Genomic DNA, 17,150 nt, shown 5'->3' with positions numbered 1-17,150 from the left:
ATGTTACACAATGTAGAAGAGCGAAGGGTGGGGCACTACGCTCGCTTTCCAAGGGGCACTAAAGCTTCTTCTGGTTTGTTCTCATACAGTTTATATTTGCATGCAGCATTTTTATTCTCTGAAGTATATAATTTCCCTGTCTTGTTGTACAGCACAGTATTTACATCCACTCTAGAAGATAAACCAGCCACTGGAGCTACCAGAGTACTCTAGGGAGGCCAAGAATTTGTTCACATAACTTACCAGAGTTACACATTAGAGTATTCTCTGCCCCGTGGCTATATCTGGCAGCCTGCTCTTCACAACAAACAAGAATAGGTACAAAACCTACTGCTCAAGAAGCCATGTCTGTCTAACAGACCCACAGAAAAAAGCAGTTAAGCAAATGCTTTGTTTACTGTAAGAAGCTGGAAGTACTACATGGAGGAAAACCACTATAACAATAGTTCTTAGCTCATTCAACTTACAAATTACTCAAGCAATGTTATTTCTTCACATTTGAGATCTGATACAGACATTCTTCAAAAGGACTAAGTAGCCATATTTTGGGTTAGATTTTCTACCCAAAAATGTAAACCTTTATCTTGCACAATTCACTATTGTCTCACAGCTATTTTGCTATTGCCTACTATTTACACTCCAGACAATGAAGTCACTTTTGCCCTTTAATTTCCTTGAGGGAAGGAAGGACAAAAAAAACAACAACAAAAAAATAAGCGTATGAATACCAGAAGGAAAAATTTTCCATTTGTACTGGAAATACATTTTCCTATTCCCTCAGTGAGAATTAATTTTGGACACTACACACTAGAGAAATACTCTCCATTTTTGAATTCTTTTTAGAACTCTTTTGTACATATCCCAACAACATGGTAAATCTCCAAAGTTTATCTGTGCCTTACTGGAGTTCAGGCAGCTCTGCTAAGTGCTGCACAGAGACAAAAATCAAACTCTTGCTCTGTTCGGTTTTGGGTTTTTTGAATATCAGAAAGTTTGCGTTTTAGTAACAATTCGGTACCTTTTTGCAGCAGATGAAAGTGTTTCTTTTCTGGCAACAGAAACAGATGAGCTGTGGCTAGTTTTCCTGCTTCCTGTACTCCCGTTAGTTATACATGACATCGAGATAGCTTCTCGGAGGCTTGGCTGACCTAGAAAAAAGCAATATTGAAGAATGTAAGGTTTTATAGATGTATCCAAAGGTCCACATGAACATCAAAAAGCTCTCAGTTGTGGACCTGGTATCACACAGCAGCAGCCTGAGTATTCAGGACAAACATCCAGTGACATATATTCATGAAACCTTAACCTAGGCAGCTGGACCCGGGAGACCTGGGACACTAAGGCAGGCAAGAATATGGTCTGATAGAGGTCAGTTTCTCTACTGCCATGATGTCATGAAAGAATTATTAAGTTATTTAAGGGTTGGGATTCTAAGGATTAAAAAAAAAATCAAGATTTTCAGTTTCATTTCAGCTGCCCCTTCCATCTTAGAATACCTTCCAGTATATGCTCTATGGTATAGCTATTAAGTTTCCGATACTGCTCACTCTGTAGAACATTTGCCACATCCAGTGGACATTACAGACTCTCTCCAGGGATGAATCAAGAGTGTATATGTGAAGAAGGCTGTTGTCTGTCAGATGCCCACTTCACTCACTGCAGAAGTTTAAAACTATGCAGTGAATGTGGGAGGGGATTGCAAAGAAGACAAGGGGGAGCAAAGGCTCTTCTATTTTCAGAGCTGAACACTAGCCTGGCCATTAGCTCCCAGACCTGCCTCTTCCACAGAATGCCAGTGAAATACAAGGCATTTTACTCGAACCCAACGTTTCGCCCTTTCGCACTAACTGTGTCTTTTTGTGTGCCTGTTTTATTTCCAAGGTCTTGCTCAGAGGAGAGTTTTGTCCCTTCCCCCTTTGAAGTACTAGACTTGTCCTTTTCCCCTCTGAACCGTGACATGCCCTGAGAAAGATCCCTGGGCTAATCTCACATTAAGCATCCAAAAATCAGCGGTCACTTTTGAGCCCCTCTGCGTCACATCCCCATTTCACAGACAGCAAATTGCTACTGCATCTCATAGGGTTGTGATGGCCAGTCACTCTGACTTCAGCAACAAACACGGAGGACAGGACTGACAGAAGAATAACAGCTCTGTGTTCACGGCAGGCTTTGAATAGTGTGAGATAGATAAGGCATGAGGCCACACACTGAAGATAAAAGTGAGGAGTAAAATAGCAGTTAGGGAGAATCGACAGCTCTGTGCACAGAGGACAAACTCACACAGATGACTCATTTGAACAATACCAGCCATGTGTCACAGCACAGTTCTTCCAACCAGGTTTAGAGGCTAATTAATTCATTCTTATTTTAAAGTACCACATTATACACAAGAGATACCCATCAAGGGAATATTAGATTTCAGAACTATTTGGACGAAGGCAGAAATGGGCTGGCCTACACAAACCAAACACTGCTTCAAATGCACCAAGCAGCATGTGGTCATATCTGAAATTCAGATCAGGAAAGCCAAAAGGGGCATGCGGAATATCCCAGGCAGAAATGAGAATAAAGGAAATCTGAAGAAAGTAAAGACACACTTAAAATCCAGAAACACTTCAAAGATCATTGTTTTTCCTAAATTCTGTATATATCAATTTGGTGTGATTCCTCCCCGCTGGTACTTTTTAGAGACTGTTTTATTAGCAACACAAACATTTGGAATACAGAATTTATTTTAGAAGTTAATATACTGTACAAAACCTCTAAAGCTCAAGAAATTTTTTTACCCTATGTAACTCAGATGCAAGAACAAAAGCGCACGAGCTTAGAAAGCACATTTACTATAGAAGCCTAAAAAATCACCTTCTTTTATTTTCAGGGACAAAGTAAGTCATCTTCTTTGTGGAGATGCATAATATCAAGGCCTGTGATTCACTCTTGAACTGTATATGACCTTAACATCTCCATCAGCCCCTCGTAACAGATTAATGCCTCTCCAAGCAGCACTAGCATGGCTTTCCAGAAATGTGAATCAGGAGACATAACTGCAGTAATTCCCAGCATGGTGGGTAAGGCATTCAGTGGGATGTGTAAAGGACAACAGTGCTACAGGCACAGGAACTTAATTAGATGGGGAACACACTCTCATGCGCAAGGAGCACACTGCTATTTTGTTTACTGACGACATCTAGAATAATTCCCCCTACTAGGTATGCAAAGTGTTAGTTACTGCTTATGTCCAGGGACAAAACTGATTACAAATAAAACTCTACATCAGTCTGTACTCATGACAGGAATATGCACTGCTCCATGCAATGATGAATACAATAAAAACAAAAAAAAGGGATCCAGACAGCAGCTCTGGGTTATTTGTTTTCCAGTAAAGTGGACACTGATGGTAGATCAGCAAAGTACTTCCCAGTGTCAACAAGTGGCATACAAAATTACATCTGAGATTAAGATTTTTGAATTGAACTAAAAACTATTTTTGCAAAATGACTAACAATTAAACATAACCCAGATTAAAAACTGCAGTGACAATTTTTTTTTCAAGTGTCAAAAATATATCAGGGTTTCTTACACTCCAGAACAAAATCTCAGTTGAGTGTGCCACCCTCAATGTGCAATAAAATGCAAAAAAGCAACAAAAGCAGCAAAAAACCCCCCCAACAAACAAAAATCCCCAAATCCCATACTTAACACCCCTAAGAAACAAGAACGCTTCCAAATTCTCTATATATTGCATGTTAGCTCTCTATATATTTTAAAGTGACTTTTAGAATACCTACTTTTAAAGGGAAGAAAAAAATTCAATTGATCATCTGCAATTATATGTAAGGTAGATGCATTTATATTTTAAACCATGAAAGGGAAAGGCAAGTTTAAGTCCTGTGCACATCCCAGGCAGTGAAGCCTGGCTACCCACAGAGACAAACAAGGGGGACCTCCCGAGCTGGGTCAGAAGTCCAAGGAAGCTGACCCACCAGTCCAAACCACACATCTCTCTTAATGACTTCTAACCAGAGCATCTCTGCAATCAAAAGATGTCAAAAATTAAAAACACTATAACCTTCTTCACTGCAGAGATAGTCCTTCATAGTAATCAAGTGCTTTTGCTTCAGAGACCTGGAAATAATGAAGTGGCACAGGAGAACACAAATTCCAGATCAATACACTAAAACAATGGAGTTCTCCCAGCACTGGGCTGCACATCTCTGCCAATATCATGTCATACGCCACCTGCTAGCATAAACAGTCTGAAATTTTTCAGACTGAATAGCACTTAGCTTTATCTGCTAGTTTGGAACAAAAGCCAGACATAAACTGAATGTAGAATGAAAGCCAGTGTATGGTGACCAGGATTAAAGCCAAATTGTCAGAGATCAAAGTGGTAAAAATGTCTGTCATCTCTGTTCTGATAATTTTCATAGAATAGTATCTGCAGAGCTCAAATGAAACATTTTATTAACATCTGTCAAGTATACAAATGTGTGAATGAAAGATAAGTAGGATTAGAAAAAACAGACCACAATAAACCAAAAATCTATTTCCAATTCTTTATCAGCCTTAATTAGCTAACTGGGGAAAAAATGAAGCCAAGCTGTTAAAGAGAGTGGTAAGTTTGAAAATGTGTGTCCTGTGATAACATGATAGCTTTTTCCTCCAAATATATTTACAAGGTGCTAGAGCTGAGAATCAATTAGTAATTAACTTTTCTTCTCAAACCCAAAACTTAGAATATTTTATGCTGAAATGTAGCTTATTGTGTTATCAAATATATTTTCTGAAACAATTTCCTCAATATATTTGTATTTGCTGATATTCTGACAGGTAAACTGCTTTTCTTACAAAGAAAAACCAAACACTTGTTTCTCTTCTTCAGGTAATTTCAATTTAAAATAAGTAACTGCAGCTACATTAAAGTTACTTCTCTGGGCACTTAATTCAAGTGGATTTAAAAAAAAAAGTTCAACAAATGATACCTTACAAAAATTTAAAAGTTGTTTTTTTAAAGGTAGATTTTTCTTTTTTTTTTTCCCCATTAAGGCATAAATCTCCAAATCCTTCAACAACCTTTAAATACTTCACTTTCAGCAAAACATGAAGAAGACTTCTATATTTCAAATATTTTACATGCCATGGGGTTTTCTTCAAATAAAACTGATGCTTGGAAGGACAGGAAACCAATTTAGTACTCTTACTAAACAAGTGTACAGTGTGGGTAACTCACCAGAAAGCCCACAGAGAGAGCTGCGGAAAACCAGACAGAAATAGTTATAAGTGTAGCAGAACATAAGATTTTATCTGCACTTCCTTCCTAATAGAACAACATCAAAACCAATAGAAATTATGACAAATCCTAGACTTAGTTCAAGGCGTCACAATGAATTGTATAAAAGCAGCTAACTGTAGTCACTGCTCTGCTTCCAAACTTTTCAAAGGATGTCAAGTCTCTCTGCCTATGGAAGATGCTGGCAAAGAAATAGCCTGGGAGCACCAAAACTCTTTTCAAAGACTACTGTATTCTGAAGGGTAGGGAAATATTTCTTCAGTATTCTGTTTTATTCAACTACTTCCCTTACATACTAAGAATCAAATTTTGATTAAAACTTCTGAAGTAGAAAAAGTTCTCTTCTTCTATCACACGAAGACAGGTCAGGGTGAGACACTATATCTCAAATAATGAACAAAAAATATCAGGATAAATAGTTCAGTTCACTTCCTATGGGTTATGCTGCTTCTTGTTTAACAATCAAATTATAAGACAGAACTAAGTTTCAACAAATTTTATTATTCTTATAGTAATTACAACTAGCTGAAAAAATAAACATTCTTTCTATACTTTTTTTTAATGGAAGCCAAATTTCAGAAATTTCAACAGACAGCTATTAAACATACATTACTTGTAATTTCCTATTAAAAGGAAAAGAACTATCTAAATAGAGGCATGTTAATAGGCAACAGTTTGAGAGTGTATAGCTAATGCATAAACAACCTGAGTTCCAAGTGAATCTCTCCTAGTAGGTAGATAAACTAACTTAGATGTTAAGAGTAATTAAATATTTATTTTGAGACTTCCTACAAGATTTTTATAAATAGTGACTTAACCTATATATTTCTAACTTCAAACAATCCTCATAGGGATATAAAACTAATTTTTCAGGTGTTAGGGGAGCCATGCCTCTCTTCTTTGGGCAGGCATTTTAAAACATGCTACAGGAAACTGAAGACTTCTTTGGCCAATTGCTTATTCAAGCCACACAGCCCTTTTCCTTCTCTTCTCCCTTCTATCTTATTTTGCTATACTTTCCCAGAGGCACCATCTACATGTTCAACCAACTGCCAAATGGGCTAATTCCAAGCAGAGGAAATAAAATTTTAACTATGGTAATTTGAAACAATTTGATATACTCTGGAAACCAAGTGATGAAAAAGCTACTCAAGCATTACAAACAATAAGGAGTTTTCATTTGAAAAAGTTAGTGGCAACACTGAACTCTTCCAACATTGCAATTCTTAGTTTGAGAAGCACTATGGAGGACAGCAGAGTACCACTCGAGAAAATTTGCCCACACTGTTCTAAAAAAAGTACACAGATGCACAAAACATACCCAAAACTTTGAGAAGCATAAGGAAAAAGAATAAGGATACTTATCACCACAACTGAAAATATTCCTCTACAATGAACAAGATTATTAGATTACAGAACTACAAAAAAACCTCTGAACTTTGTTCTTCACTTCTCCTTCCTAAAGTTGGTTTAGCTTATTAGTGACCCTTAGTTCAATAATGCCCTCTAGATCCAAATTCTTTGAATAAAGGAAAATATACGAAGAACATCAAGAAGAGTAAGTACAACAGAAGAAAAAGAAAATATCTGCTAAGTCAGAGCAGAAGATAGGAAAAATAGGAAAAAATGCAGAAAGAACAGATGGCACTTAAACCAATACCTGGGAAATGCATTAAGACCTCAAGAGTATCATTATTTGTTATGTGAGCATGCAGCCTGCAAACTTCAATAGGACTTTTCCCATGAGTAAAATGACCCACATACAAGCTTGCTAGGTTAGTTTTAATATTGTGGATAAAACACAAAAATTGTGTTCTACCACTACCATAAGCATTTTCCTATTTACACTTCGATTTTCTGTTTCTTTAACATTTACTGATTAGACAACATAAACATGTACTCAGTTATTAGAATAACTCTGCTTATTGAATAATGTAAAGACTGAAAAAACAAAACTCAAATCTATCTTATGCTTTCATTAATAAAGCTTGTTGAACACCCTGAAGTCAATTTTTGTTAACATAAAACAAAATGACTTAATGTTATTGAAATGAAACCATTGTTGAGATAAGGTAAAAATTACATCTGAAGTACCTTGCTTATATGAGTGCAATGAGATGGAATTTGATGAGACACACTGTTTCATACAAGGGAGCAGGAAAAGAAGGAAAACTCAATGGGCTCCTCTTACAAAAGCCCACTGCACAAAGGAAAGGAAAAAAAAAAAAAAGTAAAAAAACCCCTACCAACTGCATTTCCAGTACATACCTGCTTTTGCAGGTCCACAAGATCACTGCTTTAAGTAAAATAAAATGCCTCTCAGTCTGCCACTCTTCATTGTCATGGGAAACCCTCTCTGCAGACTGCCATCCACTATTCCAATTTCACTTTGTGAGTTGAATTTGCATATGAGTTATTTGATATCAATTCCTGTCAAAGCAATAGGAAATGTTCCTCCAAAGGTTTGACTTTTGTCAAGTCTCCTTATTATTTCTGAGTCCACAAAAAGGACATGAACTCTTTGTTTCTCTATAGGCAGACATCAGATGTACTTTTTCAGGCACAAGCTCATACTGCAGTGAAATGATTAGTCTGAGAGATTTTACTGGTGCCACAGTGTGCCACAAACTTGTCTGCACACCCAGAGCCTGAGGGATGAATTCTCCTGTTACACACATTTTGACACCCTGGAAGGTTTTAATAGGTTTACCAGGCACCAGCTGTGAGCCAATCTATCTTGCTGGCAGCCACAAGTAACCAGACTGCTTTATGCTTTCCTTTTCTTCAATGTCCAGGTAATCTTTGTTTTTGGAACTTTTTTGTGAACGTTAACAGCATCAATCATGCATCAACAGCAGAGGCATGTGGCAACAAGAGTGCAGAGCTGCCAAATGCAAATAATTTCCCACCAAAGAAATTCTTCTTACCAAGCCATCTATTAAGAAAGAAAAGAGAAAAAGAAAAGAAATAAAATCCATAAACTCACCCCCACACTATGATCCCTACAAGCCCTGTAGCTGCTGGGGATCTGATCCCTTACCAAGCCCTTTCACATTTCTAATCCTCAACACTATCTTTGGACCTCGTAATTTCTCCTTTGTGTAGTTATTCTTAGCTGTGTGCAGATGGAGAAGCACTATCATAGTCTTTTTATTTTGAAAAGATTTGCTCTGTTTAGAATAACTTTGCATTGAGAAGTTACACGTGAACCCTCCCAGCCTGCTTTTCACTGTGAAATACAGACAAGTGCTAATCCTGTTGCAATCCCTGCTAGAGGTATTTTCCTTATACAGTATCTCCACTTCACGCTTTACTAGGAGACACTAAGGTGCCTAAAAAATCTTGCCCTTTATCTTATCTTCTACAGTTCAAAATCCATGTATGAAGAGCTGTTTTCTTCTGAGACAGAGCTTCACACACAAAATCATATATAGCAGCCTCCTGACTGAGAGCCCACGAGTTAGAAATAAAAATCTACTCCTGACCATGTGAATTTTTTCACTGGAGACTGGACTAAGTTCAAAATAAGCATGTGACAGAAATGTAGGGAAAAAAAGAAAAGCAAAGACTTAAAGGTTAATGCAAAAACTTTATCTTCAGCTACTGTTTCAATCTGTCAATCTAAAATAAATTAAGAACAGAATGAGATCACCAGATGTGCAATGCAGACAAACGATGAAGAGATCACTTTTTTCACTAAGTCGAGCCATCAACCTTAGAATAAGAAAAAGCAGTGCAAAAGCAATCGGGATGGATTTATCCCTTTCAGTGTAATTCACAGTCTGCTCACAACACTTATTTTTAGCCTATGAAAAATCTCTCTTCAAAAGACACTGCTGAGGTGGCAACAAGAAAAAAAATGGAGAGGTTTTAGAAAACTCATTTCAGCAAAAAGTAGAAAAGCCACCCTTCAAACTAGGTTAGTTATTGCCTTGTATTAAAACTCCTTTGTTTGATGGAAAGATTCAGGAGGGCTTTTTCTGGTACTATTATTCTTGCTAAGTTCAGTTTGTTTTAAAAGTATTTATCTCACTGTGTTGCCATACTTCAGATTAAGCACATGACTCCATGTATTCAGAAGTATATATACACATCTATCCTCTTTACTTATTATTTATGTCAGAATGTATTTAAAAGCTGCTGCAGAGGAAAATACTTCAATGATTGAAAGCTTCAGCTTTTTTTTTTTTATAAGATAATTTACCTATAATATTTTCCATGAAACTGCAATTATTGCAATGCAGAAATCCAGATTTTTCACAGGATCACAAACACCAAAATGAGTTTTGGGGGAATACAGTTACCTTTGCAGCAATCATGACTTGACTAGTAAGAGTCTGCTATATACATACGTAATACTTCAAAGAAAACAATTACTTTTTGGAATATTATTTTTGTATGGCAATTCAGATCATCTTCTAATCCTACTTATTCAAAAAATAATGCATTTATCTCTGTTAAAACATTTGAAGAGTTTTTTAGCCATTGAAAAAACTTAAAATACAGAAATCAAAAGCAGAACCTAGGATATTGCAGAAAGCGATATATGAACTTGTTTTAATCCCACGTTTACCCTTCAAGTCTAATTTTACACTCTTATAAAATTCCAGTCTCTGTATGTAAACATTTTCTTCTGTGAATTCTATATACAGCTGATGTCATGATTAACAGTGAAGTTAATGTGTTGTCTGGCGGTATTGGGTAACTGAACACAACGGGAACACATTCACCACAAATTAAATACAGTGCCAATTAGTCATAATTCATTTTAGTTCAATGAATTAGATCATACATATACATGTTCCTGTTCCCAGCTCTTTTTTCTCAGTTCCCAGCTCTTTCTTCACAGTCCCATGCTGTTGCCATTCGTTTGTAGAGATATAATACGACTGAGCTGAAGATATTTATATATTCCACCCTCCCTCTGCTCTGCCTCCCCTAAATCATTAGTTTATTTTTCACTGAAGAAATTGACCTAGAGAATTCAGTACGGTCCCAAGACCCCCAGAAAGGAGATAGCCCAAGGCATTTTTCAGAACACAGGAAATTTTCCCTGCCTGTACACAGTTTGCTGCGTGTTAGACAGCTCCAAGCCAAAGGTTTCAGCCGTGTTTGTGCACATCCCAGCTGCTCTGCATTTAAATAGGAAGAATAAGGAAATATGGTGCCCATGTTTTGCCCACAGTTTTTCACTTGGACATTTTCTCATACTGGACAGCAGACAGCAGAGTGATTTAGTCAAAATAGCTGCTAAAGCTACAGTTAAAAAGAGTTTGAAAAGGAAGCATCAGTCTTGATGAGACCAGACATGTAAACTGGGTAGATAAAAACTGCATTTATAAGCAGAGATGACAACAGTCTACCATTTAGCAAGCAAGAGAGAATGGCAGGATTCAGAGCCCAAGCCAATTAAGCATCATGACTTCCTTCCATCTGGCAGAGAGACTGCAAAAACACCTAATTAAGGAATTTGATCTCTCTGTCACATCTAAAATAATTCAAACTTTCAGCATTTTCAGCCTATACAAGGCAGTCACCCAAACAAGCAGGCTACATTGTATCAGTTCAGGGTTATACTGGAACTGGTGTAATGCATGCACTACAAGGCTGAAACACAGAGATTGTGCTCCCAGAGATCTCTGTGGTGCATGGTTTGATGGGGTTACATGCAATTATGGTGAATTAAAACCATGAATTATTTGAAATATGACCTAACCTTTTATATAATCAGAGACCTCATATATGCCAGAAACATACAAAGCCACAATTCTTTTCAAATATACAACTTTAAGTTGGAGTAAGTTCAAAACTCGATTCATATACTTCTCCAGAACAGAAAATGAAATGTCCTCAGTGGGGGGGGGGGGGGTCTTGCTCCCAAATTAAAATTAATGCAAAAAACATCTAGTTTCTTTACTTTCAAACAATCCTACATATTTCAGTGCTGCAATATAAAAGTTACTAGTGACTAATCAAAAGAGAGATTGCTGATACATGGCCATTTCTTACATCAGATCTACCGGTGGTGAGTTCTCTCTGTACTGGAACAAAAATTAACTATATTCAGAAAGCCTTCTTATTTGGTGGTAATGTATTTTGGTTTTTGTTTTGGTTATAATTTGGGAGCAAGAGGAAATGTAACCTTTAATATGCCCTTTCAGTTGAATAATTTCTAGGCAAAGTGAAAGCTGAGACTCAAAACTGTCCATAAGCCCCAGAATCCCCAGCGGCAGGTTAACATTCTGCCACTGAAATTAAAACAGGAACTTCTTTTAGCAAGAAGTAAGGACAATTTTCAGGGATGTCAGGAACATAAAAATGTTAGCAAACAGCAGAACTAATAAGCATATTTTGGATATCTGTTGGCCACTATTATAAACCTAACTCCTCCAGCCCAAAATAGATCGGCCCTTCCAAATGAGACAGAAAAGGGAAAAAGAAAGTGACCAAGGGAGAACATTCTAACATGATAACACAGTGTGATGCTAGAAAGAGTTGACCAAATTTGGGCTTACCTTTACTTGGTGCTGATTTTCTCACAGAAGCTACATGGTCTTCGGAGATGGCAAGACGCCTTAGCACATCAGCCAACGCTGCTTTTAACACAGTGATTTCATCCTCTTGTTGCTGCACTCTCAGCTCCAGGGCTGAAAGACGGTCCTGGACATCGGAGGTGCTCGCAGCCGAGATGCTGTCATCTGTACAGAGGCAAAGCAGAGCAGAAAGAGGCACTTAAATGCTTTGTTCTGAATTAAAAGCCACAGAAAGAGGCATGTACAGCACGAGTACGTCTGTAGCATCATTTTGAAATACTGAAGACATTCTAACAAACGTGTTCAGGCAAATAGGGAATGGATATTACAGCAAACATCAAATTAATGCTTCCAGACAGAAATCATTACTAATCATTAGCTAAGACAAAGCTTAAGGAGCATGGCCCGATTAAAATCACAAGAGGCAATGTGCTTCCTGTGAACAACATGCTTACAAGTAGAAGGAAGACTGAAATTAATCTTATTTAAACAACCAACTGAATTAACCAAAAAGGTATACAACCATGGTAAAATTCTGCAATACATTCTTGTGGAATTGTTGAAGAATTTGAACTATGACCCTTAATATTAAAGCAAGTTTCAAAGTTAAAAAAAACCAAGTCCACAGTTGAACAAACAAGTACTGTTAACAATGACCTAATTGCATCAAATGGCAATCTCAATTTAAATGGTCTAGATCAGAGTTCTTAATTTCAATTCCTTCTCTTTAACTTTTTTCACATCACCGCCCTGTATGTGCCAAAAAACATACAACCTTATAACATTTGGCCTGGAGCGTAGGGAAAATAAATGCACTACAAAAAGGTTCCAAAAATCTGTTTGGCCACACAGAGATAGATTAGCATTGAAGGCCTAACCCAGCCAAATCTGTTCTTCAGTGGTAAAAAGGAAATTACAGCTTCTGCTTACTCTTTGCCTTTGACAGTTCTTTGCATTATTTCTGCCAAGCCAAAACAACACGTAACAGTTTTGTATTTGGCTGTTCTAGTAAATCATAGGCCAAACACTTAAAAAAAAAAATCTGTAAAAGAATATGTTGCTCAATCACAAGGCACTGAATTCCTTATCCATCCTGTTTAAGGCTTCCTAAAAACTCAGTAAAGAACTTCTAATACAGGTTTAGAAAAATTCACCTGTATTACACAGTTCATTTAAGTTCATATTCTACCAAATAAATACAGCAAATTTAAATGTAAGAGTAAATAGCTGGTATTATTACTGTGATTCTACTCAATCTAAACTTTAGTTTTCACTAATCTTAGGAAGACATACCAAGGAGAAAAAAGTTAACATAAGCCACAATCCTAAAACTCTGATTTTCCCTAAAAAAAAGTCTTTGAAATACTTGCACAGGGGCACTTTCAAAATACATGTAAACAAGAAATACTGAGCCAAATTCCTACAATGAATTCACTATTAAGAGATTAATAAAGAGATTAAGGAGTTTAATGCCGACTTCGTTCAGTTAAAATATGATACTCACTACTGAAGGACCAAGAATTGAACCAACCAAAATAAAGCAGCATAGTTAATATTTCACAACACATACAAAATTCCTACAATGAGTTAGTTAAAAAACCCCTAAAAACCCTTTAGTAATGAAATGTATCCACAATTATTATTGAACTGAAAGGAACACTTAAGGTTACAATAACAAAACAGCCCCTAGATGACAGTTTTGCATATTAATTTGCTATTTGGTTAAAGCAAAAGCAGAAGTGTACACTTCATGGTTAGTACTCTATTCATTCAGGCTGATAAAAAGAACTGCAGGGAAATTAATTAATTAATTAATAAGGCACATAATCAAAACGAGATCCAGAGGCAAGAGATTAGAACTCAACACAAATTCCTTTAATACCACCATCCATAACTGTACCTCTCTATCTGCAGAAAATTTATTCTAATGACTCCACAGCCCAGCAAATCCAATGCTCTCTCAGCAGGACTTTACAAACCCAGACCTGTGACAGCTACCCCGGGCTGGGAAGGACTGTGTAAGATTATTTTATTAAAACCCTCATGTTCAAAACATAAATCCCCATCTGTTTTAAGGAGCTGGTAAAAGTTCCTACACGCGCACATACCCATGCGGCACATAAAAAGGAACCAAGGTAAATGTGCATTAATCCATAAAGAAAAGCTTTTACTTCAGTTAAGTAAATGGACTTAAAGTACCATCTAATTCATATTTCTACTATCCTTGAATTATTAGCCTTTAAATAGATGCAGTGGACGAGTCAGAATGAACACTCCAGAAAACAATTATTTCAAAATATTATTTAACTTCATAACTTCTCTTAGACTGGGTACCAGTCCAAACAGAAAAAAGCAGTTTCACCTCTCCTTAAAAAAAGAGGAGGAAAAAAAGTGGGGGGAACCCCCCCAAACTTAACCTTTTTGCTTTTTTGTTTGCTAAATACTTCAATTAATAGATATTATCCATTAAAATGGATAAAATTATGGATACATTCCCAGGCTGCATAAATATACAGCAGATCACTATGAAACATTTGTAGAAGGAATAAGTAGCTATGTCAAATCATCATTTTAGAAGCCAAATATTACTGTGTTCCCTGTGTAGAGTCCAAATAAGAGGAATTACCAAACCAGGAAAGGCTCCACTGTTAATCAGTCTCTCTGATGATCACAGAAGCAAGTGCTCTGCACATTTCTGGACATCTTTATTTCCCATGAACTACTTACATTGACCAGACTGTTGCTGTTGAACCCCAGCACTGCAAAATTGGGGCACATTATCCCAAATCCACAATTATGACACTAGTTAGAAACTTCGAAGAACAACAGGAGAGCAAATCCTGCAGCCCTGTAAGGGTGAGCTGCAAGGCTTCGACCCCCTCAGCATATCTGATGAGATGGCAGCAGAGTTGATTGGTGTTCTCCTCTATGAGCTGGGCCATGGAGGCTCAAGCCTTGAGCCAGCACAGAGAGGCAGAAGGACCCTCAAACTCGACTTCAACCCAACAGCACAGCTATAGAAATGGGGCATGAGGAGAAGGCCAAGAAGGTTCAGCCATTCAGCTGATTCAAAGCCAGGAAAAGCAACGTGCCCTGTTTTACAGGCTGAGATTTCAAACCACCAGTGGCTGCTTTGCCTTGCAGAGAGAGGGCACAGGAGACACAGACACTGAAAGAAGCTGGAGAGAAGGATATCACTAGGAAAGCAAGAATGCTTTGGTTGATCAAAGAATACAGCAGCACACTGGGAAGACATTTCATTGCTCTTTATCATTCTACAGAAGTGGCGTCTGTTTCAAGCAATGACAATCATATATTACCCTGGCAGCTATTAGAGAATTAAAACGAATTATTCCCAACCCAAATACCTTGCCCATTACAGCAAATATTCAACTGAATTCCAACATGCCTTTCTTGGCAGTGTCTTGAAAAGTAACTCAAGAGGGATTATCTTAAAAGAAGAAGCCCTAAAAGTAAATAAAGCTGGAACCCGTGAGATCATTCTAACAAATCTGCACAATTACACCTTTTCTTCACAGAAGTTTTCAAAATCTCTTCCAGATTTCTTCTTTCATTTAAAACACATTTTATAATCTAAAGAACTACTTCAAAAGAAGTTCAAACAAAAAAAAAACCCCTTCCTTCAAGGACATGCCCTCTCCCTTCAGAGAGGAAACAGCTCTTTTGCATGAACAAAATCAGCCGATGTGAAGCAAAATTCCATCTCCTCCCTTCCCATTCTCCCACTCCTAAACATCTGTCCTTTCCCTCGTGCTGACACAGACATACATCTATCCAGGCCTTCCATAACCCACTCTTATTTAATTAAACCAGAGGAAAATTTATTTAAAGACAGAAACCAGTTAAGCAAATAGAGCAAGAAAATTTTAAGGGCAGTTGACTATTGATTAATTAATTTGATTCATTGTAAAAATACCTTTTTAGTTATCTGGTTATTCTTATTATAACCAAAGAACACAATTTCTGATGCATTGGTCGTGTTTCCCAAGCTGTTGATGACCTACACCTTTAAGAGAGCCACTGGGAACAAGATCCATTGGGGGAAAAAAGCACCATCTACAGTGCTCGCTGGTACTAGTGAGGAGACATCTACCCAGATGTGCATCTAAGGTATTTCAGTCTTAAAAACTGTTTAAGGTAAGAGTACTGGTACTCAAATGACAGCAAAAACATGCTAGGTCTAACCATACAGCACTATAACTTTCAAAATAAGATGTTCTGTTATTTTTCATAGTTCATTAGTTTGATTTTTAATTTTAGCCAGGAAAACAATAATTCTTCCCTTGCTTTTGGAGTAAGAAGAGATATACATGGGATGCTTGTATTCAGTACTCATGTGACACAAGGATGACCCTAATAATGAGGGTTCATTTCTCATAGTCAATGTACAGCATTGAACAGACACGTTACTCTGTGTGGGACTCCCCAGAGCCACAGATATCAAACCCATTCCTAGCAGATCAAACAAGGCAGCAATTCAAATTGCCCCTCAGACTTGGGCCAGGAACTCCAACAGGGTTATACAAGACATAATGATGGTACTTAACAAACCTCCCAAGCCACGTATCACTCCTCTCCTCACATGTCCTTTAGCAGGCATGTGAGGGTAACAGTATTTGAAAAGCATCACCCTTCATCATTCGCTGCGTAGGAGAAATTTGAACGGGCTACATTTGAAAAAAATATGTCTTACTACTGAACCGTCTATTCTGGGTCCCCTCAACAAATCCAGAGCATCCATTACTACTCCTCTGAGTCAACTCCTCCCGGCTTTGACTAAACCTAAGTAAGGAATTAATTTTAGACATAAGCAGCATTTCAGAAAAACAAATTTTACAAACTCCAGCACATGGAAATTTAAACCACAGGGTGGAAAATCCTATGTTTTATCCAATAAAGCCACATAACCCACAGGTAATTTTAAACCCCTGGCTGTTAAGGCACCCACTGCATTTTCTGTATTTTCCCCAGAGTGGTAAGAGTCTTTTATTAGAGAAAAGAAACAGAAATTACTGGGACTGGTATAAAGACCTGGCTGACAAGTTCAGGAGATAACTGTCCCCAAAGAACCTGTTCTCATCAGGACCATGATCTGCTCATGTGTGAAGGAAAGTATGTATCTGTACAACTTCCAATTTTTGTTCTAAAGACCACTGAAAAAATTGACTCTGGATGAGGCTTGTATTTCCAGAGAGACATACCTGACAAATTTAATTTTCCTACCACGTTATGAGAAAGAAAACTCACTGCACTTTTCTGCAGATCACCTGTCTTAGGAGTAGCTTATAAAAGGTGCAAAGATCAAG

At 37.4% G+C, this 17,150-nt stretch overlaps 1 protein-coding gene across 7 annotated transcripts in view; it reads right to left on the bottom strand.

Moving 5' to 3' along the window:
* Nucleotides 1-17,150, bottom strand: part of EML4 (EMAP like 4) — a 149,529-nt gene that overhangs the window by 58,233 nt on the left and 74,146 nt on the right. For all 7 annotated transcript variants that reach the window (XM_042051457.1, XM_042051458.1, XM_042051455.1 and 4 more), the window contains exons 2-3: nucleotides 11,806-11,988; nucleotides 1,019-1,148 (exon numbers count right to left, since the gene is read on the bottom strand). In XM_042051457.1, the coding sequence (XP_041907391.1) occupies nucleotides 1,019-1,148; nucleotides 11,806-11,988 (313 nt within the window). The remainder of the gene's footprint in view (nucleotides 1-1,018; nucleotides 1,149-11,805; nucleotides 11,989-17,150) is intronic.

Source organism: Corvus kubaryi, unplaced genomic scaffold (genome assembly GCF_017639235.1).
Source record: "Corvus kubaryi isolate FWS band 111438036 unplaced genomic scaffold, C.kubaryi_AGA036_p1.0 76, whole genome shotgun sequence".
Taxonomy (NCBI): domain Eukaryota; kingdom Metazoa; phylum Chordata; class Aves; order Passeriformes; family Corvidae; genus Corvus; species Corvus kubaryi.
Note: the sequence above shows the minus strand (reverse complement) of the source record. Positions and strands in the feature narration are given on the sequence as shown.